Consider the following 25,839-nt stretch of genomic DNA (forward strand, 5'->3'; position numbering starts at 1 on the left):
GGATGCAAAGTTGCAGGTGTTCACTGAGCAAACCTCCCTTGAATGTTAAGTTTTTTGTTTGTTTGTACTGCAGTCATAGTTCTGTGATAATTAATATCTTCTATATAGGGGGAAAGTATTGAGCATGGTTTTAACAAGGTATGTATCACAGTTGAGGTACTTGCTGGTGTGGTTAACAAGAAGAAAAAAAAAGGAAAATTAAAACAAATTCCAGGAAATTAGATTACTTTCCCCTTCGGAAAATTTAATGAGAATCAAGGAAAATTCAAAAATTATAAATCAATAGTTAATACACTAACTTGAAACCAGGATCTCATTCACAGTATTCAATATAATTTATAGCCAGGAATTTTGCATAGTTTCACTATGATTATAACATCGTTACATCTATTGTTAAAGCCTTTTACTGGATGAGTTAATGTGTGAAAATTATAAATTCTTCACGAAGAATGGCAACACAACATCTCTATAAACATACTTTATTTACTTCTGTACCATCACTTTAAAACAAGTTACAAACATCTTGTACGTGTTTCACAAGGCAATCAAGATCAATTCATGCCGCACATGCTGGACAATCATAAATACACTAACTAATCATCGAGAACCATTATTTACAACTTCCTGGCACAGCAGTATCATGCTACCTTTGTTTAATATGATTCCTGCTAGGAGGTGATCTGTTAAAAATGCTGCTTGAGCGAAACTGGAACTAAATAAGCAATTCACTTGGTATTTGGATCCCACTGATGCCTAGTTTTCTTCTTCTTGACGGTTTTTATTAATGTTTGTGGTCACTATAGAATGAGGGTTCTTCATATTCACAAAATTATTTAGCATAATTTACTACACTGTAAAAATGAATTACATGAAGAGCCCTCTTTCTACAGTCACTGAAAGAATGTGCAAAAAAATGTCTAGTGTACATGGTTTGAGTGTCCTACTGTAAATAATTTTAACCCTGTCACTTCCCAAGTGAATCTCCAGTCAGCTGACATGATCCTAAGATTCAAGTCAGTATAAGAAACTGGCATGAGCTATAGTGCATCACCTCTGTGTGCTGTTGGGCAATACCTTCACATGTGTCTTACTGTTTGATAATACTGTTCCCCAAACCAAAACACTATTAAACCAAGGTACATGTAGAAGTTCTACCTTAACATTTGTGGAATAAAGTATTACAATTTGAAGCAAAGCTCTTGCGAAGTATGTGGTCGTAGTGATGTCTGTTCAGAATGAATATTCGTTTGCAGGAACTTTTGAACTCTTTAGCATGTTTTGAAAAGCGTTAACAGCTAGTGGCAGTAATTGAAGCCTGAAGTTTCTGTAACATCCTTTTTGAAAGAAGCTAGTTATTTTATGGTTCACGTGTTTGAATTGTAAGTATTAGTAATTCAGATAAGAGTGATTGTGCAAATTCACTGGTCTTGTTGTTACTTTGTAATGAAGAACAGAGGATCAAAGTTAATCATCTGAAATGCTACACGTACATGTAGCTCCTATTCTTGAATTCAAGTTAGTAACATTTAGATTCTATACTCTATCAAAGTTATATATCAAAAAAATGAATTGATTCTCAATTTAAACCAATAGCACCAAAGATACAAAATACAACAAAACCAGCCATGTTTCAGTTCTTCACAACTTCACTCATGTGCAGTTTTGCCAACATCTGGTCAAGCAAAGTAAGAAGAACCATTTGTAGCAAACCTGGCAAGAGTACCTGAAGAGTTGAATTCTTCCTCTTGATTTCCAATCAGTATAAGCACTAAGCCTTAAACGCATTCTGACAGCCACTTGAGCTTGGCACAAAGATGAAATGTCATGCTACCTATCAATAAGGTAGCAACTTGACTGCTTGGAGGATTGTGACTACAAAAATGTACACATATCGTATACCTGTATGCAATTCAGAAGATGTACTACAAATTATTCTTGATTTTGTAACTGATAAAATGTGCCAAGATCGGTCGTCAACATCTGGTCTGACTCGGAAGGTTATGCTACTTTTTTTTCATAACATTGCCCGCCTACAAGAGTAGTGCAGAAAGAAGCTACTCTTCCAGGTAAAACAGTTCTGTTCCATTATTTTGAAGTACAATTCAGATGTTCCTTCCTCACAGTACTTGGACATCACAAGTTCTTTGGAACTTGCTTCCTCTTGTCTCTTCTTTGATGAGGTCTCTTTATCTTAACCAAGCAATGTCAAATCCAGTTCAAAATTCTGCCACAAAGTTCACCATTGCTGTTGTTATCCTCGCAAACAAACATTACAAGAATGACAGTAGACATCCCACTGGTAGACGAGTTTCTCACATTTGCCAATTGCTTTTTCTATAATACCTTACTGTTAATCCAAGCTGGAAAATGCCAGTGACATCTCACGGAAGAGACTTCCCATTTTACCAGAGATGCTGGTTTTACTGGAAAGAGCTTCACGTATGGACTGTAAGTGGGAATAACACTTGTGACATTTGTTATACCTGCAAGGAAAATAACTCACTTATTGACTCATACTTTAGTGTGGATCATAGAGTTAAATGCACATGGAAAGTTCAAAGAGCGTGAAAGAAGCACAAGAGTCACTCAGGGAGCAGCTGTAAGCAACTCTTGCTTCTTAAGTGTTCTTCAAACTACCGGTAAGTGCATCATAACTCAATGATGTACAGCTAAAAACATGAAGCAATCGTCTCATAACAATTGCCAATGGAAATAAATATCTCTCACAAATTGAAGATAACTTTGATCATGCTATGAGCGTGCATCACTGGATTGTGTTATACCCTTACATATACTGATAGCACGGTGCTCAATTTTGCTGTTCGGTATAAGTTACCAAAACTGATCAGTCTTTTTCTTTTAAAATAAAAAATTGTCATTATTACTTCATTGCATTATATATATCAGGTGAGTGTTGTAAACTTTGCCGATTTTGTATATCAGGGTGGTAATATCAGTATTATTCTACTCTTACTAATTTAACAGTTCCTCGTCTGTGTTTACCATGGTAGTAAGTTTGGTAGTTGTAGACTTTTGAATATCTGGTTTTACAAAATTTCTAGCATCCAGTGGCTCTTGACAAAGACTGAGGGATGTACATTACTCTTAGATGTACAGTCAAATGTCCCTGTGTAACCACCTTCTATAAGCAACCCCTTCACATATATATAAGTAATCTCTTTGCAAAATAGCCATTAGCCAACTTTCCCAGTCATACCACTACAGATGGAGCCTTAAGTGAACATCTCATGTATGCAAACATGACCACTTTTGGGCATGATCTGAAATTTTCTACTGCTTTCAAACTTCTTTAGGTGATCACATCTGGGGCAGTTCTAGGGGGGTTCAGGTACCAAACCCCATAAATTAAAAAAAATGAGACATTATAATGTGCTGACTTGGCCTCAGAATGTCGGAAATCCTATTTTTGAGGACCTCAATTTTCAGAAAAATTTTCCAGGGGAGGGTGCTCTACAGGTGATTGCCCTTGCAGGTCCTTATGTCAAACTGCCTTCTCTAAAATCCTGTATCTGCCCCAGCACATGATGATAATCCAATCATGCTAGACACAAAAACTGAAAACAAGACAGCATTATAACCCTGATGTAACAATAATGCAAGGTTGACTGTGTTTCACAAATTTCCTTAAGGAACATTTTTTAACTCACCTCTCTTCTCTTACTAGGTCTACTCCCACAGATACTGGAGGTGCTGCCATGTTGCTCTTTATGACAGGAGCAAAGTTTCTGAGAATCAGTTTGATTGCCATAGCCCCAGCTTGAACATAACTGCAGAAATAAAAGCCTTGATTATGAATCAATTACTCCAACTAGAACAAGACTTGAAGTTTCCATAGCGGTTAATGCAAAGGAGTAGTGTGTATACAATGTCTATTGACAACAAAAGTAGTACTGCACAGTGCATTTTAAAAACTTGGTTGCTTGGTGCAAATAACAGACTAAGGCCTAGTTGTCTCTTCTGCAAGGTTCGTACACTTTTAGGCTTTTGAAATTCCATGACTTTCCATGACCTTTTTCATGATCTCTCTGAGTTTTCCATGACCTATGTTAAGTAGTTGCTCTTAAAGTACTGTCAAAACAATCTATTATTTACGGTATTTTCCCACATTATGACACAAAATGCTTGCTAGTGTTTATTTTTTTACTGGAATTAACTGGTTTTCTGACTTGTCTGCTGTTTTTTCAACTTTTAATTTTTTTTGCCTGTTCAATCTCAGAAAGTCTATTGTTTTTCCATGACTTTCCATGACTTTCCATGACCCACACTTCAATTTCAGGACTTTTAAGGCCTGGAAAATGAATTCATAAAATTCCATGACTTTCCAGGATTTCCATGACCCGTACAAACCCTGTTTTGACCCTGTATTTTGACTCCTCATTATTTTTAACCATGGAAGCTTGTGTTGACCAGACGGGTGTGATTAAGCTTGCACATTTATTCCTTACTGGTGAAAGCCACAAGGTTGACAGTGTTGCAGCTCCCCTCACAAGACACTCACCTTTCGTATTTGCTACTTATTAAATCTTTTAGGTGAGGGAGCAACAATGAACAAACATCCAGATTCCATAACGTCCTTCAAACAGAAATAAAGACAGCAACATCTAGTAAAACTTACGGCACAAAATTCATTATTTGTGTCACATATCAAAATGCAACTCATGATGACCTTCCATCTACAATCCTTTTGATATAAGTTTATATTTCAAAAGACTTTCAACAGCCCTAATATCCTTCTTTTTGTCATGTATCAAACTACTTTATGTTTTTTTTACACAAAATTGCGGAAGAACCTTGAAAGGGTTAACTGTGTTGTGCAGGCATCAGATTAAGGTAATTCCACTAATTGCATTGCCCATCCTTGCTCCACACGATTCATTAGCATGTACACAAGCATTATGCACATACTCAACATGAAGAGATTTCCTTCCTGCTAAGCTCAACAGTGAAATAAAATATTGATTGCAAGGGTATTATTACGTTACTCACTGTTTTAAGCAAAGAACATTAAGCAGGTCCACCAATACAGCTTGATCATTCATATCTACTGACACTTGAACTGCAGTCTTTAAATAACAAAGGGTAATTATTAAATTGTTAACAATAATTTCTGTAGTTTCTGAGATTAAGTAAATATGTGCTCGTTGATGTTCACATCCTGATGTGAATGTTAAGGCATATTTTATACACAATTCATCCTCATGAAATAATATTAGTATAAGGATGTTGTACTTTACCTTAATGTCCCCATCGCCCCAGTATCGTGCAACAACACTGAGGTTTTTAAGTCTTGACATCATAATTGCAGCTAAAGATTCGTGACCTAGAAAACATAAATCTATGTTATGTACCAACTTGCAATATTAATAGCATTTAATAAGGAAATGTTTAAGTATTGATATCCTCCAGTTTAGGAACCATTAATGTACTAAGAGCAGTTCTCAATATGATGACTGAGCTGACTACTTGGACAAAACAGCCCATGCTGAACAAGACAGTGTCTGGCAAAGTAAAAGCAGGACTCCTGGAATTACAGGCCCACTGGGATAAAAGGAAGAGCTGATAATAAACCAATTCTTCTATTTATGTCAAACATTTGGCAATGGAAAATCTACATGTTTTGCACTGGCTATTACAACAAAGATTGGTCTTATGCTAACATTCTAAAACAGAGGACTTTATGATTATTGGTATAACATTTATTATCAAACAAACTTTTTGTGAGAGTAGAGACAGCTTCTCTTTCTGACATGGCTTTGGTTTTTGGTTGAAATTCATTATTTGCATCTTGCTGTGATGGGTTGTTAGCCATAGGGGTTCTGGCCTAGAAGATGAAACAAATAATGTAAAATAAACATGATTATACAATCATACATTTTGATTGGTTGAAAGCTATTTACAGTAACTCTAAATATGGAAACAGAGAAAATAGTTTTCAGCATTTGTAGTTGGTAGGTCAGTCAATCAGACAAAATGAGTCAGTCAGAGAGACAGACAGACAGTCAGATGGACAGTCAGTCAGTGAATCAGTCACTCAGTCAGTTAGTCAGTTAGTTAGCAGTCAGTAAGGCAGTCAGTTAATCACTCAGTCAAGCAGTAAGACAATTAGTCAGTCAGTAAGACTATCAGAACGTCAGTCAGTTGAGCACGCAGGCATGCAGGTAGACACTGGAAAACTTAAAACATTTCTCATAACCCACTCACAGGTAGAAAATCTGACAATTGCAGTCCAGCTGGTTTGTCTCTCTCAGATGGTATCATTTGTTTTTGCTGATTGACTTGGTTTTTACTTACTGAAGAAGGCTGAAATTTAAACAAACAGATGCAATTGTACTTTGCTACAGGGGAAGAGCAAGCCATTAGAAAACCTAGACTGCAAAACAGTCATTTTCAGAAGGCACAAAGTGCCATAAGCACGATCCTTGCGTGTGAAGCGCACGAGCCTCATACGCCTGTAGTGCGTGTGAGTGTGAGGCGAGAAAAAGACTGTCAGCTTTTCATACTATGAATTCATTCTAAGCGGGCGTCGTATAATGTCACTCAGGTGACAGAAATTCCATGGCAGCTCCACCCGCATCTTTAAGTGGTTATCAATCACACGCAACCTTCAGCACAAAAGCGTCTAGACATAACCAAGACAAAACCTAAGTTTTGGTGGACATCTCGTTGCTGACTGTGTGCAAAATTTACCTGAAAAAGTGAAACCTTAGCAATCCACTCGTAAAATTATCATTTTACTTTCGGTATGTACGGCTAGCTCACTAAATACATTGGCATTAAATATTCCTTGAAATCACTGTTTAACTATGTTGAAATCTATAAATGAAGACCTTTGTCGGGGTTTTCGACGGCCATTCGCATGCATGAATGACCCCAAGAGTAAGCAAATCTACACGCAAACAAATTATTTCTGCACATATTTTTCCTGTTTTTCTTGGGGCTACAGACTGAACAATACTTAATCCTATAAAACTTATAACCTTGCAAAATTATAAGGTTTATAAGATGTTTAAGTCTTGTTCAGTCCATTGCCTCAAGACAAACACCTACAGAAATAATTTGTTTGCGTGCATATTTGCTTGCTCTTGGGGTCATTCATGCATGCAAATGGTCGTTGAGAAACCCGACCTGCCCGTCTTCAGTTATAAATTTCAAGCAATATTGCCAATGTACTTAGCAAGCTAGCCGTTCTTACTGAAAGTAAAATGATAATTTTTACGAGTGGACCACTGCTAAATCACTGGCAAGCGCATCCAAGTCAACATCGTCCGTTTTCCAGTGAGAATTACTGTCTTTACTGTGAAACTGATACAGCCTCTATATCTTTTTGATGAGGTCTGAGTGACATTTGATGACAGGTTGCGTCAGAATTAAACTAATAGGAATTTCCCGTTGCTGGAAGAACGGGTAATTTTGAATGAATTTAACATATGCATGGTGGACAGTCGTATTTTTTAGCATCTCTCCCCATTCTCCTTTGCCGTTTTTACACTCGCCTCAGACCTTCTGTTTGAATATTGACCACGGGTCGCTTGTGTTCGCAAAAAATACAACTGTTTTGCAGTCTATAGAAAACCTGTCCTCCTGGCCACTACAACATAATCAGCAAACATTTATGGAATGATACATGCACAAGATAATAATTTATTATAAATTATTTGCTAGAAATTACTGCGCCTTTCAATAACACATGTACTCTGAAGTTCAAACCATAAATACTGGGTAACCATTCCGTTTTTGGCTGCTGTCAATCAAATTTATGACGACAACTAATGAACCTAGAAAAAACAAACAAAATGGATTGAAATGTACCATTCACAACCCACAGACATGAGATCCTTTGAACCCAATGAAGTTAACAATGTTTCCTGAGAGGTCTGCTATAACGACGATTGACATCAACAAAACACAAAAGCAGAGTTTGAGAATTATTGAAAGGCCCAGTAAATTATAACTTGTCAAACCTTGGTGGGCTTAACAGGTTCAGGAACAACAGGAGATGGTTTGACTAATGGTGGTTGCTTCACAGGCCCTAAAAACAAATAATCATAAACAAATGAAAATTCCACAAAAACTGTCAGAAACAATCAAACAGGGCATTTAAAGTCCTCTTACCAGCTGAAAGAGGATCTTCTAAGGGAGGTTGAAATGGTTCATGTTTCCGGCTTGGGGGTGTACGATCTGTAAAAGACATCATAATGTACCATTTAAGAGTGCACAATTACAAGAACCTTTGTAGAGTCAGTCAGTGCTGCATGATATATGTAGTGAAAGACTGACTCACTGGTGGGCCTCTACAGCCACACAGTTGAATCTCTTTCAAGCAGACACCCTTGGGGGGACCAGATAACGTGTCTGTTTAGGAGAGATGTGCACTTATGGGAGGTTAGAATTTAATATAGTGTTGGTACGTATGTGGGTTGGCCCACTTAATTAAGGGAGGCATCCACCAACAGAGGTATCAGCGACTGTTAGCAGAGGTTCGAGTGCATCCAGAGATGCAGCTCTTCTACGAATAAAGAAATCCAAGTACATGACTATTCAAATGAAAGTTATCAAACAGTACTTGGTGCTGTTTGTTTTCAACAACCACATCTTCAGAATGAAATTTGGGATTTTTTTCACTTTTGACCCCGGACTGTGTGGTTGGAATCAAAGGGCTTATGATGCATCTCTAGAATCCAGTGGAGGTCAATCTGGCATCAAACTGGGTGTACTACTGGAATGGCCATTATAAAAAGGTGGTCTTTTTAACATGTCACCCAATGTTCTGTTGGACGCTACTCCAAGGCATCATTCACTTACCTAATCTTTTCTTTGCTGTAAAAATGTCATCAGGGGCTGCTAAGTGTTTGTCACCATTACCTTCTCCTTCTGTGTTGGTCGACTCTTCCGGTTCAGCTGGCTGTTCAGCTTTAGGTCTGTGTGAATATAATCCCTGACTGTTAAATTTACAAACATTAATTAATTAAGTGAATTAAAAATGACAGCCATGTCTGTTCCTATGTCCTCTGTCTTGACTGATGCCAGTCTCCTTTATAAATGCAGTTAAATGCAATTTAACGGAGTTAACAACAAAGAGCGCCAGTGTTGTCTGGAGTCAGCGGCGTTTCATACATGGGCATGCGCCAGATCCCATGTGCTCTTTGACTGAAGTGTGTTTAGCGTTACAGGCGCTAGCATGTTATTTGCGTGGCAGTTCATGGGACCTCATCTTCAAGGCTTCCTCCCGGAGTAGAGTGTGCATTATTTGTTCTTCGTTTGTCGTTTTTCGAATCTTGCCGTTGTTTCTTTCGTTTGGTATGGCACATCGTCGTGCAACAAACAACAGTGTGGCCACCATGTTGGATTCAAGTCAGCCTTCTTCTTCAGCCGATTCTCCCTCTTCGGTCGTATGTCCTCCCATTTCTTCGACTCCGGTGTCCACTCCGCCCTCCTTCGTCCTCTCTCAACAGGACCTCAGTCAAGCGTTTTCACAAGCCTTGGGGGATACGTTACCTCGCATTTTGGCGGCTTTGCAAAGTCACTCATCGAGTTCTTCGACAGCGGGAAACGCGGCATCAGGTACGACGTCATCCGGTTCTGTTGTCATTAACCAACCACTGCCTTCTTCTGCAGGCCAGTCCTCAGGTAATTTGGTCGTTCCTCCCTTTATTTCAACATACTGCACGTTAGGCAATTCTTCTTTATCTTCGCCATCGTTGTTTGGTTCTCGTGGTGCTGCGAATGGATTGCCATCTTCCAACCAGTCTTTCACGCCATTGGTCTCCTTTGGTTCTAATTCCTCCATCGCCTCTACCTCAACATCCCTGAATAGGCCGTTTGTTGTTGGCCCCGGTTATTCCCCTATCCCGGAGAAGCTGGTGACAAAAAATTAGGTCTGGCCAATTTGTGGATCTTGCTGACTTGCTAGCAGAGAACTTGAAAGCCCAGGAGACAGAGCCCCAAACGTACCTTGATGGCAAACTTCTCGTGAGTTCTTCCAAGAAAAGGGTGCAAGAGATCACTGATATCGTGACATGGGTTGAAGCATTCACTGTGTACTCGTGGATCTTCTGCTGTGCTCATTCTTCCAGATGGCAGGACATGACACAATACAAGCTGCTAATTCTCAAGACGTCGCGCCAGTTCCCTGGGAAGGCTTGGCTCCATTACGATGTTGCATTCCGCAAGGACGCAGCTGCTGCAGGTTTGGTGGACTGGTCTCACATGAACCATGATTTGTACAACTTTCATACTCTTTCGTCACCTCTTCCCCAGTCAAGCCAGCAGCCAACCACTTCGTCTTCAGCTTCAATTTCGATAGCCGGTTCATCCACCTTTTGCCGATCTTGGAATGATGGCACCTGTCGCTGGACCTTTGGTCAATGCCAGTACCTCCATCGCTGTGAGAAATGTGAAGGTGATCATCCACGTGTCAACTGTCCATTTCGGGCCTCAACCTCTTCCTACCGGCGCTCCCAGTCAACTCCCCCATCCCAAAGCAAACGTCTGCGGCGTTGAAGTGGGATCCAAACCATATGTAAATAGCGTACATTCATCTTGTTCAGTTTCCTTTTCAAATTTTTTGATTCCTGTTCCTGTTAATGTTGTTGTTCCTGCACCACAAGATGCTTTTGGTAATGACATGCCCTCCGAAGTGGCACACCATGCTTTGCCCTCGTGTTCTTTGTCCATTTTGGGCGCCCCGCAGCAAGACCTGGTCCCCCCATCCAGAGTAACCCCCATAGACGCGGAGGAACTTCGGCATGAACTGTGTTCTTACCCCGACCAAACGCAAGTGGAGTACGTGATTTCAGGTCTCACAAATGGTTTTCAGCTGGGTTTTGACCCTCAGGCGGTATCTTTAAAATCGGAGAATAAAAATAGGTCTTCAGCATCCCTTCAGCCTTCAGTCATCGACCAGTATCTCCTCACGGAACTCGACAAAGGCCGTGTAGCTGGCCCCCTTTGCTATAGCCCCTATCCCAAACCTCCATGTGAGTCGCTTTGGAATTATCCCGAAGAAGTACCAGCCTGGAAAATGGCGGCTTATCTTGGATCTGTCTAGTCCTTTAGGCCATAGTGTCAATGATGGCATTCCAAAAGAACCCTTTTCAGTGCAGTATATGAAGGTTGATGATATCATCGATGGGATCATGCTTCACGGCAGAGGAACGCTGTTGGCAAAGTTCGATGTGGAAAGTGCTTACCGTAATGTCCCTGTCCATTCTGATGATCGTTACCTACTTGGTATGAAGTGGCGTGGGAAATATTTTATTGATATGGCGCTTCCATTTGGACTACGCTCTGCTCCTTTCATCTTCTCGTCCATTGCAGATATGCTCGAGTGGATCCTCAAACACAATTATAATGTGAATTTTCTTTTACACTACCTGGATGACTTCCATACATTGGGCCCTCCTAACTCACCTGTTTGCCAGAACAATATTGATACTTGTGTTAAGCTATTTAAAAAGTGGGGTATTCCTCTTCACCCGAACAAATTGGAGGGGCCATCCACTTGTTTAACTGTGCTCGGTATTGAGCTCGATTCTCTCTCACTTCAGGCCCATCTGCCGCAGGATAAGTTTGATCGTATTGCTGCACTTCTGGAAGCCTGGTCCCTCAAACAACATTGCACACGGAAGGAGCTGGAATCTCTCATTGGCAATCTCCAACACGCATGTAAAGTAGTTCCTCAGGGGCGTACCTTCTTGAGACGCATGATCAATTTATTGTCAGCCTTTCGACGTGATAGCCACCCAATTAGGATCAACCAAGACTTTCGCTTAGACCTCCGTTGGTGGCGAGAATTTTTCCATTCTTGGGGTGGTCTCAGTTTCCTGCTTTCCCCACAGTGAGCGACCTTGCCTGAATTTTACGTTTCCTCAGATGCTGCTGGTGCTCAGGGTTATGGTGCAATTTGTGATCATGAATGGTTTGTGGGTGAATGGTCAGCTGTTCAGCATCCCTTGGCAATTGCCTACAAAGAGTTGTTTCCGGTGGTTATTGCAGCTTCCCTATGGGGCCACCGATGGGCTTCTAAACGAGTTGAGTTCTGCTCCGACAACATGGCAGTCGTTAGTGTTTTGCGTTCGGGCACCACGAAGGATCCGAACATGATGGTTCTTCTCTGTCACTTGTCACTTGTCACTTGTGGCAGCCCGACATTCCTTTGCCTTTACTGCCTCTCATACACCGGGTAAAGACAACTCAATTGCTGATGCCTTATCTCGTTTTGATTTTCAGCGTTTCCATCATCTTGCTCCTCATGCAGCTCCTGGGGCGACTCCAATTCCGTTAACGTTGCTGGCTCAGCTGCCCGTAAATTGACAGATAAATGCCAGTTCTATTTGACCAATGGCCTCGCACCTTCTACTCGCCAAGTTTATGCTTCGGCTCAACGTCAGTTCTTAGATTTTTGTAGTCAGGATACTCCCTTCGAGCCAAGTCAGCCTCTTTTACCAGCCAGTGAACAAACTCTGATGCGCTTCTGTACCCATTTAGCAGATCGTCTTCACCATTCTTCCATTAAAGTATATTTGTCTGCAGTCCGTTCTTTACACATTGACTATGGCTTCCCAGACCCAATTGTCAACCGTCTTCAACTTCAGCGTCTCTTACGAGGGATCAAACGTCATCAGGGCCCAAATCTCCCTCAGCGCCAACCAGTGACAGCCGACCTTATGTCTGTTTTGCACAAGTCTTTAGATTTTATCAACCCTGACAGTGTCATGCTATGGGCAGCCTGCTGTCTTGGCTTCTTTGGGTTTCTTAGAGCTGGTGAATTTACAACAAATGGTACCTTTGATCCATCTGTTCATTTGACCGCGGCAGATCTTCAAGTAGATTCCTCCACCAATCCCCAAAGCTTTCGAGTGTTAATCAAGTGTGCAAAGACTGATCCTTTCAGGCAGGGTTGTTTCATCTATCTTGGCCGTGGTTCCCTTCCTCTCTGTCCTGTGACTGCATTAACAAACTACCTTCATCTTCGTGGGCCAGGCGCCGGACCTCTCTTTATTCACCAAGATGGCTCTCCTCTTTCTAGATCTCGGCTTTCCTCGTTTCTTCAAACCACTCTACAGGCAGCAGGTATTCCTGGAAAGTTCTCGGGTCATAGTTTTAGAATTGGAGCCGCTACAACTGCTGCCCAGAGAGGTGTTCCTGATCATCTCATTAAGACAATGGGTCGCTGGTCGAGTGATGCTTACTTGTTATATGTGCGCACACCTGTGGAAACCATCCTTTCAGTAGCTGAACGACTTGCCTAACAGGTATGGTTTTTGTCACTAATTTGCCAGTTACTGGGTGCCTACGGATTTGGGCATTTTTCTCGGGGCTCTGGCCTCCCCATCCATGAGCCCCTCTCTTCTCCGAGCTGGCTAGCGCGCTGCTCGGAGGTCCTCCAGCTTGGCGTGGGGGCTCATGGCTGGCTTGCCAGGATTTGCTAGCCATGGGAGCAGTCTCCATCTAGGAGCTGGCTGCCAATAGTGGAAGCTCCTGGATATCACAGGCACCCAGCCTCCATTTTGCGATGCAGTTGTTAAATGCAGTTAAATGCAATTTAACGGAGTTAACAACAAAGAGCGCCAGTGTTGTCTGGAGTCAGCGGTGTTTCATACATGGGCATGCGCCAGATCCCATGTGCTCTTTGACTGAAGTGTGTTTAGCGTTACAGGCGCTAGCGTGTTATTTGCGTGGCAGTTCATGGGACCTCATCTTCAAGGCTTCCTCCCTCCCCCCCATTTCCCTCCCTCTTTTCCACTGTTCACACAGTGTGACGGGTGCCTGCTCTCCCTTCTGCGTGGGGGCTCATGGCTGGCTTGCCAGGATTTGCCAGCCATGGGAGCAGTCTCCATCTAGGAGCTGGCTGCCAATAGTGGAAGCTCCTGGATATCACAGGCACCCAGCCTCCATTTTGCGATGCAATTGTTAATTTAAATTAGGTGACATGCAAGGATTCTTAACAGTGGTCAAATAATATGAATCTTAGATCAAAGATGATAACTTTATTAAACTATTATTAGAGGGTGAGGCAGCTGGTTAAATGTATGACAGTTTTCATAAATTATCCGACCTCTCTCAAATTAACCCAAAATGCTCCTGTCCATTAAGACTTGAGCTCACACACTTAACTGAGCAAATAGCTAAAAAGTGACGCACTGAATTTAAGATTTCCAGCTGCAGGATATATATGTTCACCAAATATCAGAGGGGGAACAAAACAAATCCTTGTCCTTGTCTTGCACACTAAATGCTACCAACCTGGGTTTTGAAGATGTTGTCTGGGGTCTTTCTGTACTAAAGGCTTTCCTTGGTGGTCTGTAATTATCACAATCAGAAAATATTATTTTTTACTAGTTATGGAGGAGATAAAGAAGCCACAGGTTTTGCTCAAGATGACAACAACTACTTGAGACTTAATCAATGTGTAAAGTATGTATGTATGTATGTATGTATGTATGTGTTAGATCTTATGCCTTCAGTTATGTACATCATGTCAATGGACTTAATAATGGTTTGTACATTGGTTTGTTTGTAATAGGCAATAAAGAATACAAATATAAAGGTTGTTGTTGTTGTTGTACAGCCTTGGCCAAACTAAATTCAAGTTGAATGTTGGACTTTTATGTGATGTAAAATAAATCTCTGCCACTCCATCCCTTGGAGTTTAACATGTACTTTATCAAATTAATTCATATCAACCTTGTGCACAAGCTCACTACTTTGGAAAACAAGGGAATATAAGAAATTGAGAGAGCATCCTCCTAGTGTTCCATTCCCATTTTTCTATCGATGGTTCTCTTTTATCTAAGGAGAAATGCTATACACGGGCTAATAAATATCTGGCTGTGGAGGGCCACTTACGTTTTAGTAGATGGTACAACTTGGGCTGGCTTCTGTTCACCAGGTACTCCCCCCTGGGTGGAAAAAAAATTCAACAACGAGAAGTTAGTTTGTACAGCCCTTTAGTGACCTATTTTATTAACAAAAGGAAGCTTGCTGACAGAGGGCTTTCAATTGGGCAATTTTTTTTCTTCTTGTTCAGGTGAAAAACTACTTGTACTTCAAAGGGAAAGTCTTGGGGAAAGTAGACACAAGTCACATAATAGCCATTGACAGACTCCCTAGCAGGATATACAGCAGACAAACATCAGTAAGTGGAGTTAGCCAAGCACAAATTAGTTTAAAAAAAACATTTTATATCCATGTTAATCCTGACCTCAGAATTGAGCAGTGTAAAACATACATATAAAAACCCAGTACCTACCCCTAAGTTATTTCCTACATTAGCTGTTTCATCATTGTACTTTGTTATAAGGTTTTCTAAATGCTGAAGAGAACAGGATCATCCACAATCAAAAATGATGAATGAAGGCAACAATATTCACTGCAAACAGTCTTGTTTTTGATCAGATTGTGTAAACAATTTTTCTGTGTTATAGTTCTTTTTGCATCTGACTAGTCATAAGTAAATGGCACACTAAAATAATATTTTGATAAGGAAATTTTCAGTATTTCAGTCAATCAACATCCTTAAATATACATCTCAACACAGCTGGGACACCACTGAGATGCTGGTAAAAGTGAGACAGTGGTGAAGCTACTGTACCTTACATTCCTTTGGGCATTATGTCAGTAACAAAGTGATGTATTCAGACATGAAAAAAATACAGTCGACTGATGTACTCACCTCTAAATCAACAACCCATACAGATACATTTGTCTGATGATAAGAAGCCCCAATCTGAAAGGATACATCACAGCACATGTATAAGCTTGGTGCAAAAGTGAGAAAATACACTCACCCGAAATTTTAAAGGACAAGTTTTCTTGGATGCAAATACATCGGTACCCCACCTTACAGCCACCTCATTATTACGGTGACTTTATTCTGATCCAAAAAAGGCTCAGTCAGTTGTTTTCTTATTTAAAAGACCCCTTTAATACGGCTACTCTGTTAATACGGTCAGATTTTTGTAATCCATTGGTGACCAGATTAACAGGGTTCCAATGTACTGATAGACTGCCCACCTAAACTACCATAGCTTTTCACAGGCCAGTCCAACTGTAAAATGTAGATTTTATTAACAAATAAAATGATGATGAAAACGATGATGATGATGTAATTTAGACCTACGATGGACTAAGTAGAAACTCAACATCAAGATCAAGTCCGTTATCAATCACGTAAACAATATCAATTTTTTCCCCCAAAAGTTTATCAACTTATCACTTACTAATTGGCTTGAGGAAATTGCAATGTCAGCAACCTTTCCCCACCCAAGGGAGAAACTATCGTAACATCTAACTGGCTCCCAGCCGTACACTCGCATGGAATCTTGTGCTCCACTAAACAGCGAATGCCCATCAGGATGGAATGCAACACACCTGTAATTACAAAATATAATTGTATTATGTTAATTCTTCCACGGTGTACATAATTTACAAAACAAAAGACAGTACAAAGACATCCAAACAAAGTTTTCAAGTTCTCAGAATGCCAACTAACTTACCTAATACCACTAGTTTCTGCATCTGTAGTTGAAACAAGCTGAAAAGTTTCTAAGTCCCAAAATTTTACTGTCCTTAAAAATAAAAGAGAAATTGGTTGCAGTAATGTAACAATACTTCATCATTTTCTCTCCTAACCTGAAAATATATCTAAGCATGGTAAGTATTCTTGATGAACTATAGCACAGGGTTCTTTGTATGCTTATGTTTAGTTCAGTGTTCCCATCTTTGTGTAGGAAGCACACCATCATTGCGTGATCAATGGACCACTCTGACAATGTCACATGATATCAGCAATCTTTATCTGACTGTCAGGTGATGACACATGACTGCACAGTCCACTGTACTTCTACAGGTAACAAAACAATATGAACAACAAACCTGTCATTGCTAGCAGTTGCTAGAAGGAATTCTTTAGGATGAAACTCCACACAGTTAACAGCAGCCGTGTGTTGTTTGAAATCATGAAGCAGCTTTCCACTTGTTAAGTCCCATAACTGGAAATCAAGATGAAATAAAATCTAAATTCCATCTAGATTTAATTGTTAACAATCTTATTAACTATGTACATGTAAATCTGGTAAATGAACATAAAGTTACAGATTTGTGCAGCAATAGGGAGCATTTGAAAAACAACACAGATCTTGTATTACTTACAAGACAGTGTTTGACCAGATTTCCAAGCACCTCAAAGGTTCATCCCTGCTAATCACATTTTCTGTATACATCTTCTCAGTGTTTGGAAATGTGGTAAAACACAGTCTCCTGTTTCTGATGTATTACATGAAACAGATTTGTGCATCAAATAAGGTATTACATGACTGTATATTTCTTTTAAAAGAAAAATCATGCTGCCAGAGCTGTCATAAAGTTTTAAACCGCCCCCCCCCCCCCCCCCCCCCCCATTGCTGTGTTCTTCACACCATCCTGTAACTAACGTGTTGCTTTGTGGGTGAGCTATAATCAACAAGAGAAGAGATAACTAGTAAGAGCAAGGACCCATCAAGCAAACTCAGGCATAGGAGGTGCTATGGACCTTACTGACAGCCCTGGCCATTACCCTCTGACTTTTTTTATACATGAAAAAACTTACATAAGATTGTTAACTCTAAGCAATTAAAGGTATTTTGACAAGCATCTCACCTTAACAGTGTTGTCATCAGAAGCTGACACAATCCACCTTCCATCAGGACTAAATTTCACAAAATTAATGCCATCTGTGTGGCCCTAAAAGAAAATTACATAACAGCTAACTCGGTTTCCGTGTTTAGCTATTTATTAGATAGCATTTTATCAAAGACATGGTTCCTTGGAACACTTTTCGATTGACTCAGAGGACTGAAGACTGCTAATTATGAGCAATGCCATTTGCCCTTTATTTCAAAAGTTCCAGAATTTTAGATTGCGTGGAAAGTGTCCAAAGATTTTAATAATAATAATAATAATAAACGAATCTTTAGACAGGATTAACCCATCAGTACTATAAAGTACTGTTATCAAAGGGGTCCTGTAAGATTTAAAAATTTAAAAATTTAAAAAAGGTAAAAAGTTAAAAAGGCAAAACTATGTACATTGGAAAACATATAAAAACTCACGATTAAAAATTATTTGCTACCCAGAATGCTTGCTTGTCATCATTATATGACTTAAATTACACTTTACTTGATATGTACCTTTAATGTGACGATACATCCTTTTCTTCTAACATCCCAAAGCTGCAAGGTAACAAAATCACTTTCATCAAGACTTCTGAAAGGGTGTGAGGGTGCGGGACTGCACAATTTCTATGGTCAGACCCGCAATAGACCTTTCACGCATTCCAACAAACAATGGTGCCGAATCAAGGTCAGGGTGGACAAAAATACACCAAATGTATGAAAATGTCCACCCCAACCTTGCTCTGGTGCTATTGCTTGTACACACTGAAGTGGAATGCGGGAAAGGTCTATTGCAATATTATTGTAATTGTAGTTTTATTTTAAAATGCTTTTTTTCAAATTATTTACAGCTTAGAAGTGTTAATCACAGTTACCCTAAGTTACTCACCTTCACATTAGTGTCTAAAGAGCCCGAAGCTACAAATTCTCCATAAGGATGAAAATCTATACCATGTATACTACTCTTATGTCCAGTAAGGGTTCTCACAACTGAAACAGAACACTCAATATGTTAATGAAATGAGCCTTAGGGAAAGGAGCACAGTAAGTTAATCTAGTATAGAAATGACCAAAACTAAAACAATGATGCAAACAGAGATAACAGAACTATTAACAAGAATGAGAAAAAGGATCAAAAAGTCAGCTGGATTTTCAACTAGCAAGCTCCTAAGGAGTTTGCCACATATGAGCAAGAAGGGGAAGGAGATGATGACTCATAATGGGAGATCTGGTCCTTACCGAAAAGAGGTAAAATGTGACACTCAAAATCTGCCCTCTCTTTCTAGAATTTAACACAATCTTAAGCCTGGCCTGTGCCTGGAAGAGCACAGTTTAAGATGAGTGTTTACTTGATAATAATCATAATTGTAATTAAGCTTACTTTTAGCCGCTTCTAGGTCCCATATCTTGAGTGTTCCTGACTGAGATCCTGCAATAACTAGATCTTCTCCACTATTAAACTTGACATATTCTACTGGACTTGTATGGCCTGACAAAGTCTGTAAATGGCACAAATGTTTCCGCATTAAAAATCCTTCATGTACTTACATGGAATTGAACAAGTCAGGCCAAACATTAAAACTGTAGGCTGACAGAGTTGTCTTAGTTTGTTTCATTCTATTCCTGATAATAATCTGCTTGTATTTGAATGATCCATTCAAACACAAGCAGATGCATGCATCTGTGTACAGCTGACAAGAGTTACAAGTAGCTCTATAAATGTCCAGTACTGGCCATGAAATCCCTGGTTTCCATGCTTTGATGCAATAACACACTTCTCTATCAGTGGAAGTGTGGAATGCCATCAGATGACAAACCAGGAAAGGAACAATATTAGTATTTTTTTCTTCTGTTGCCTTGTTTCCATCCCTTATATCTGGGTCTCTACGCTTTACCTAGTTCTGGACTTCTCTACATGTTGGAAGTGTAGAATACCACGTCAAACTAGGAATTTTAACTACCTTTTCCCCAACCTTTCCACTGTTGTCATTCTTTACTTAGTTCTGCACTTCTCTACAGGGTTCCAGATACATTTTTAAGGTAGGGTGCCAAAAAGGAAGTACAATGAGTCAATTTCCACTGCTCCAACCAAATCATGATAAATTTTGTATTAATTTGTCAGGTCATTTAGCTGACCTTGTAGGGTTTTTGGCCTGAGACCCCTCACTTACCTAAAACACTGCTCTATGTGTGGAAGTGTAGAATCCTGTGACAAACTAGAGATTTACACAACCTCCATCATTTCCACTAAGTTAAGAATGACAACAGTGGAAAGGCGGCAGAAAAGGTCATGAAAATCCCTAGTTTGTCACGGTATCCTACACCTCCACACTTTAAGAAGTTTGGAATATAGCAAACTGTAGAGACCCAGGATTTCATGGCAAGTACTGGACATGGCTCAAGAGATCAGAAGAGATAAGAAGGACGGAAACAAGGTCACAGAAAAAAATACTTATATCGTTCCTTGTTTTCTAACACTCAAAACTCTACACTATAAATAAAGCAGAACAGATGAATCATATACCAACTGGTCTTAACAAAACTTTGATCATATAACACATGCTGTTTTCTCTCATGGGGCTACATGTATGGAGATGCCATATATTAGCCCACTATTGCCTTTTGCTAACTTTAAGTTATGAAAGAAAAAAGCAACAGCAACTAGATGCACCTAACCAAGAACCTGGTCTGTATCTCAGAGTTACACAAATGCTCACATTCTTCTAAACTTTCTTGTTCCCATCAAGTTGAGTCAATGAGCACACCATTTCCTATTTAACAAGCAAGCAGGGCATCATTGAAGAGGACAATATTAATCTTACCAAGATAACATTTGGTTTTCCTACAGCCCACATGTTGACTTTCCTGTCTTCTCCACCTGTCACCATTACTCGTCCAGAAGATGGACCAAGTGACAGACAGGAAACATTGGAGCCATGTGCCACAAACTCCTCTGCATTTTGAAAAGACACACAAGAATTTCACCATTTAAAGTCCTTGCCTAAAAGTTTAGATTCTCCACATTTATTGCTGGTGCATGTGTTGTAAAAAGTCTACTTCAGACATAGATGCAGCAGCTTGAACATGTACCACAGAAAACATTATTTAATTTTGCTGATGACTTGTATAAACATTGTAACAGTTATTCACAAAAAATTTGGTTATCTGCACTCAAATAACACTTCTCACACCCCTTATATTCATAATAGTCACCTTACAATTAAAACCAGTTTAAGCAGAATTATTATCTAATTCATTAGGACTGTCAAGCACCGCAAACTGTCTAAATGCCAATCAAGAAAATTAAAAGGGATCAGTAGAATTGAAATCACCACACAATCTTAAGAATTTTGAAGTATTTGATTTGAGAAAGTAGTCAGAAAACACAAATACTAACCACTGGTTTTTTTAAAGTAAAGTTTGTATTATGTGGGACTCAACCCACCAGTTACATGTATTTGAGTAATTTGGGTCAAAAAGGACTTAAATACTGGCAAACAGGCAAACTTTTGAGTAATCCCTGAACTGTTTTTGAAAGCTGCCAAGTGTTATTTAAATTATTAATGAAACTGCTTCACTCAAAGTAAACAAAATTATGAAATGTACACATTGTGTGAATAATTCTTATCCCTTAAGAAGATTACAGCCTTATAAAAACACCTTGCTACCAAATAGTCATTATAGAATTATACTTTCGTGACCTGACCAGCAACAGATCTGATTTCCAACCAAATAGTGTTTCTGACTAAAGTTTTGATAATGTCACATTGTATTTTCATAAGGAACAGCCCATAAACAACAAAATACAGACTGCATAGCTTAACTTATAAGCTTACGCTTATTAGTTCCTATTCATTCAGCCTAAAGAAAATCAGAATATCAAATTCTTTCTCCCAAAATTTAATTGTAGTACATGTAAGTGCTGCCAGCAGACACAGTTTTTCTTGGCAGCCAAACCCTCGCACTGACAACGCTTTCAGTAGACAGATGCGGGAGGTGACAATAGAGCGAAATACTCCATTTAAACAGATGACAAGTTTTATTTGACTAAATGGCTGCTCAAAAACATGGCGCGCCCCAAACAAGTTTAAACGTTAATGTCTGACAAAAGTGTAGTAACTATCGAAATGGAACAAACCGGGACTTCTCCGGAATAAACAGAATAATTAAAAACAAGCCATGTGTCTTTGCCTTCTAACGTTCGTGTACGTTCTAAATTAGCTTATAACCAGCGGATGGAGGTACTGAATGACACATGGTCGCGATGCAAAGCGAATATTTTGACGCTGGCGATATGGATTCAACGATTTTAGAACGAAGATAGGAAACAAAAAATGTTTGGCATAATGCGCAGTGTTTTCCTGTTTGAACAACGGCTTGACCTCAATTTCAAACATTAAACCGGTAAAGTCATGTACTTACGCAGTTTCCATGATCGTTTGTGCTGTGCCGCCATAATTTTAAAACTTCGCTTAGAGCTTCCAAGCGACAATTCCCGCAACCATAGCTTCGTACCAATACGTTCACATGTTAATTTAAACAAAGCCTTTGTTTAGGTGGTAATTCTTCCCAGGAAAGTGTCGAAATATTTCCGAAACACGGCAAAAACTTTCCTTGACAATTTCAACGGAACTGTACAAAACCGCGCCCGCCTTCTTGACTCAGCAATTTCACGATGAAAATCATGCGTGTAAACAACCCACATTGCTTTGCGGTCGCCTTGAGGTCGAGTGAGAACCAAAACAAACCAGAAGAAAATTGCATGAATTACGTAATAATCTTCCAAATTCCTCCTGCAACTGGAGGGTTACTCGGTAAAGAACCTTCGGCGACATGTTAGCTTTGTTTAGACGTACATGTAACGTGGGAAGTACACGTTTACATGTAGATCTGTCACGCCATGTTGTGTCTTACGTGCAGGGTCAATCGCCTTCTCCCAAAGTACGAGAGTACTTTTATTACATTGATCATCAAGGACAGGTACTATATATACTTCACTAGTTCTTTCTACTGGTTGCCTAATTTTATCAAGTAAACCTTTTTCTCAGCTTCATCGACAAAGCTGCGCAACTGACAAAATTGTTGTGCAATTTCTTTCGTTCCTTCCAAAACAAAAAAATGTCCTAAATTTCTGGGATCACACAGGCCTGCACACTGGCCCAGTGTTCATAAGCTTACAGATAGTGTAAGCTTGTGGTAGTGTATCACGATCAGTAGGGTGGATCATGAATAAGATACATATGTAGGTTTGTTCTGATGACCAGCAAGGCATCATATAAATTTTTCAATCATTTTTGTCCCTTGATTACTTTCTTTCCTCTTTTTAGCTGTTCCTCGATGATACTAAAGTGAAAAACTTTATTACATGTTTCAAAGGTAAGCCTTCCAGTTCCAGCCTGCTTTATCCTTTGACCAGCCTTTTAACTTCCTAACTGAAAAAGTACATTAAGATTGAGAGACGGTGATTTTTCATTGTGTAGCTTGCAAACAAAGTTATTACATATTGTAATAAATTCCGAATTTCACATTGAATTCTTTGTGACCAGTTAATGGGGCAAGGAGCTCTAGCTACTGAACCCTGTTTCCTAAATAAAATTAAGTAAGGATGGTCCTCCCAAAAATGTGAGCACTCTTGGTTTTTTCAAATAAATTGCAGCAAATTCAGGCCAGCATTTAATCTTCTCAGTTGTCAGTTTTGTTGTATGGTTGACTGACTGTACTGTTATGCAAAATATTGGACATCACTTGGCAGGAGTGACAACATTCTGTCTAGGAAAAGATGTCTTTAATTTTTCTTTTTTTGCATCTCCTGTATTCTGGGAAGGTTTTTGATTCCTGGCAAAAATTTGCAGAACATTGTCCCAAAACAGCAGTTGCCATGCCATCCCCCATCAGAACCTCATACTGTGCTGGACTTTTTTAACTTTCATTGTTATTTTCAGACAAGCAGTTTCTCAAGTTCTTCTTCAAGAGATTGAAACAAAATAACACCACAAAGTACAAGGAGGACTTCCCATTTATTTCCCCATGTGGTCGGGAAATGAACTATATTCGCTGTGATGACTTGCCAGTTGTTTTCTCCACAATTATTGAAGATTCTGACAACACCAGTAAGTCACCAGGACTGTTGACTTTCAGTGGAATCGGAGACACTTTAACTTTTCCATTTCAACCAGAAAAGGTGTGCATGTTGCCAGAGAGTGGAAGAATTTATCACCCAGGTCCAGAGAAAGTGGGTGGGGCTGCACTGATTAAATCCAGTCTAGCTATTGAATTGAGTCCGTACTTTGAATACAGAAAAGGAGTCCAGGAGAATGATCCACCAACTCATTTCAATTGGAAAGGAGTTTGTTACGAGCTGGACAATTCAATGTGGAAGTGTCTTAGGTCATCTGAAGTAGAAGAACTGATGAAAAGAAAGTCTTAATATTATAATGTATTTTATTGTAAATGAATCAGTAAATTTCTTTATCTCTAATGATGATTCATTTTAAGGTGGCCAGGATGTTTGATGTGACAGTTCAATCTCAATGAAGTGAAATAAACATTAATAAAATATAAAAATTAACAAATCAAAGAAAGGTCAGACAATGCCATTTCTCCTCTGAAGAGGTAACCTTGAGTAAAACAAAAAAGAGAGAGAGAGAGAGAAAAATCGAACTCAGGGAAATTCTTTGTTTGATAAAGAGGGAGAATGCCAGAAAGGCAGTTATCTGAACACTTAGGCATTGGGCTTTTGACTTTGTCTGACAGAAGAAAGGTATACAAAACCTCAAAACATCTTTGGATATTTTAAAAGTCTTGCAGAGTCCTTGAGGTTTCAAAGATCTATTTAACTGTGGCCTTTACGCTTATGCCACACTGAGGACGAAGGGGTTGAGTCAGTGAGTGATTGATTTAATGCAACTTAGAAATAAATCTAACTTACAGCACAATCCTTGTTTGAAATTATGGCTTACTACAAGCCAGTCGCAGTGTATTTATTGATAGGTTCAACATTGTCACATAGATTAATATTTAACTACCTGTACAGTGTACCAATGATGAGTGATATACTAGTCATAGGACTCCTGGGAATTATGATTTGTAAGTTCTACATGTACCATTATTTTTGTTAAAAAGTCTCAAAAATAAGAATAACTTTTACTAACAAATACTTAGACTCACTTCATGTCTCGCCCATAATGTTCATTTTAACAACACCACAGTTTCAGTCTAGAAAATGTAATAATTAAGTAATTTTGTACAACGTTGATTAATTTAGAGCAATATACAATTTTGTTTGTGAACATGTGTGCAAAGATTTGAAGATCACATTGGCTTGAGAGACTCCTGGCCCACAATGGTGAATTCCCTCTGTAAGATGCAACTGCAAGGAATCATGGTAGTTGTATTCATGAAAACAAACATCCAGTCCAAGATGATAAATACAACTACCATGATTCCCTGTAGACATGTCTCTTAGAGGGAATTGGCCATTAAAAGAAGTGCATTGATAACTAGTTCTTAATCAGCAGTATTTTTAATCCATAAAATATGATCACTTATATCTTGCGAGGTCTTGATTCTAGTCATCTCTGATGAGAACAGAGGGATGGCCATTTTCACAATATTATTGCTTTGTGCCCAGGCCCTGGTCCATTGACATGAGCAGTGCCCAGAGATGAAATTTGTAACAAAGCAGCGCTCTGGTTTTGTCAGTAGATGTATGTACATGTGCATCATTTTTTTGCTACTGCCATGCTAGCTTTCTTGCTTGCTGAAAATTTGACTGGAACCTTTCTTCATCCATGATAAACCAGACTTGTGTGCATTAGCTGTTGGAAGGCTCTCGGGTTTGCTCTGTTGAGACCAAGCAGAATACCTATTATGACTTAACTCTACTTCAGGGAATTGAAGCTCCTATTTCACTTGTGCCTTCATGAAAAACAAAACATAATTTTTATTTGCAGCCATCAGGCAGGAGATTTTTATCATGTTGGTGCCAGTATTGTCAAAGAATACCTTAACAAAGACATCCAAAGTTCAATTTATTTCATTCATTGAGGCTTACACATTTTTCAAAAGTGTGTCAGTTAGAGCTGTAATTTATAGCTCAATTTTTTTTTCAGCAAACCTAAACGTGAATGTTAGTGGGCATAAAAGCTGAGTAATTTAATTTCTTCTT

At 39.3% G+C, this 25,839-nt stretch overlaps 4 protein-coding genes across 6 annotated transcripts in view; 2 read left to right on the forward strand and 2 right to left on the reverse strand.

Annotated features, from left to right (window-relative positions):
- Positions 1-465: 465 nt before the first annotated feature.
- On the reverse strand, positions 466-22,336 carry LOC110051004 (katanin p80 WD40 repeat-containing subunit B1-like). 2 transcript variants are annotated; one of them, XM_089298459.1, is made up of 23 exons: positions 22,095-22,336; positions 20,495-20,625; positions 19,054-19,171; positions 18,562-18,662; positions 18,189-18,230; positions 17,659-17,742; positions 16,897-17,012; positions 16,518-16,589; positions 16,242-16,392; positions 15,695-15,748; positions 15,272-15,334; positions 14,869-14,921; positions 14,266-14,322; positions 8,824-8,939; positions 8,134-8,199; positions 7,983-8,050; positions 6,223-6,321; positions 5,734-5,842; positions 5,256-5,341; positions 5,008-5,084; positions 4,520-4,594; positions 3,669-3,788; positions 466-2,483 (listed from the first exon to the last, which is right to left on the reverse strand). In XM_089298459.1, exons 1-23 carry the CDS (start codon positions 22,126-22,128, stop codon positions 2,351-2,353), a joined length of 2,025 nt encoding a protein of 674 aa, XP_089154585.1. In that variant the 5' UTR covers positions 22,129-22,336; the 3' UTR covers positions 466-2,350. The 2 variants fall into 2 exon arrangements, with proteins under 2 accessions (XP_089154585.1, XP_089154586.1); XM_089298460.1 differs by lacking the exon at positions 15,272-15,334.
- Positions 12,342-13,274, forward strand: LOC149106763 (uncharacterized). Its single transcript, XM_089298498.1, has one exon. The coding sequence runs from the start codon at positions 12,486-12,488 to the stop codon at positions 13,269-13,271; it is 786 nt and encodes a 261-aa protein (XP_089154624.1). The 5' UTR covers positions 12,342-12,485; the 3' UTR covers positions 13,272-13,274.
- Positions 22,337-22,390: 54 nt separating the features above from the next.
- LOC110051016 (UPF0598 protein CG30010-like) lies at positions 22,391-24,961 on the forward strand. Its single transcript, XM_020756989.2, has 3 exons — positions 22,391-22,652; positions 23,000-23,048; positions 23,615-24,961. The coding sequence occupies exons 1-3, from the start codon at positions 22,506-22,508 to the stop codon at positions 24,097-24,099; spliced, it is 681 nt and encodes a 226-aa protein (XP_020612648.2). The 5' UTR covers positions 22,391-22,505; the 3' UTR covers positions 24,100-24,961.
- Positions 23,457-25,839, reverse strand: part of LOC110051017 (protein AKTIP homolog) — an 11,697-nt gene continuing 9,314 nt past the window's right edge. For both annotated transcript variants that reach the window (XM_020756990.2, XM_089298487.1), the window contains exon 9: positions 23,457-25,514. In XM_020756990.2, the coding sequence (XP_020612649.2) occupies positions 25,416-25,514 (99 nt within the window). In that variant the 3' untranslated portion in view covers positions 23,457-25,415. The remainder of the gene's footprint in view (positions 25,515-25,839) is intronic.

This window comes from Orbicella faveolata, unplaced genomic scaffold (genome assembly GCF_042242905.1).
Source record: "Orbicella faveolata isolate gen_17 unplaced genomic scaffold, um_ofav_v1 contig_3, whole genome shotgun sequence".
Classification (NCBI taxonomy): domain Eukaryota; kingdom Metazoa; phylum Cnidaria; class Anthozoa; order Scleractinia; family Merulinidae; genus Orbicella; species Orbicella faveolata.

What these genes read in the sequence shown, in the direction of transcription:
- LOC110051004 (XM_089298459.1), bottom strand. Translation starts at nt 22,128, where the DNA reads ATGGCGGCACAGCACAAACGATCATGGAAACTGC. An exon ending in TATGGGTTGTTGATTTAGAG is followed by an intron (nt 15,335 to 15,694) that starts GTGAGTACATCA and finishes TGTTCTCTTCAG; the next exon opens with CATTTAGAAAACCTTATAAC. An exon ending in GACCTAGTAAGAGAAGAGAG is followed by an intron (nt 2,484 to 3,668) that starts GTGAGTTAAAAA and finishes TTTTCCTTGCAG; the next exon opens with GTATAACAAATGTCACAAGT.
- LOC149106763 (XM_089298498.1), top strand. Translation starts at nt 12,486, where the DNA reads ATGCGCTTCTGTACCCATTTAGCAGATCGTCTTCACCATTCTTCCATT.
- LOC110051016 (XM_020756989.2), top strand. Translation starts at nt 22,506, where the DNA reads ATGTTAGCTTTGTTTAGACGTACATGTAACGTGGGAAGTACACGTTTA. An exon ending in ACATTGATCATCAAGGACAG is followed by an intron (nt 22,653 to 22,999) that starts GTACTATATATA and finishes TCCTCTTTTTAG; the next exon opens with CTGTTCCTCGATGATACTAA. An exon ending in CTTTATTACATGTTTCAAAG is followed by an intron (nt 23,049 to 23,614) that starts GTAAGCCTTCCA and finishes TGTTATTTTCAG; the next exon opens with ACAAGCAGTTTCTCAAGTTC.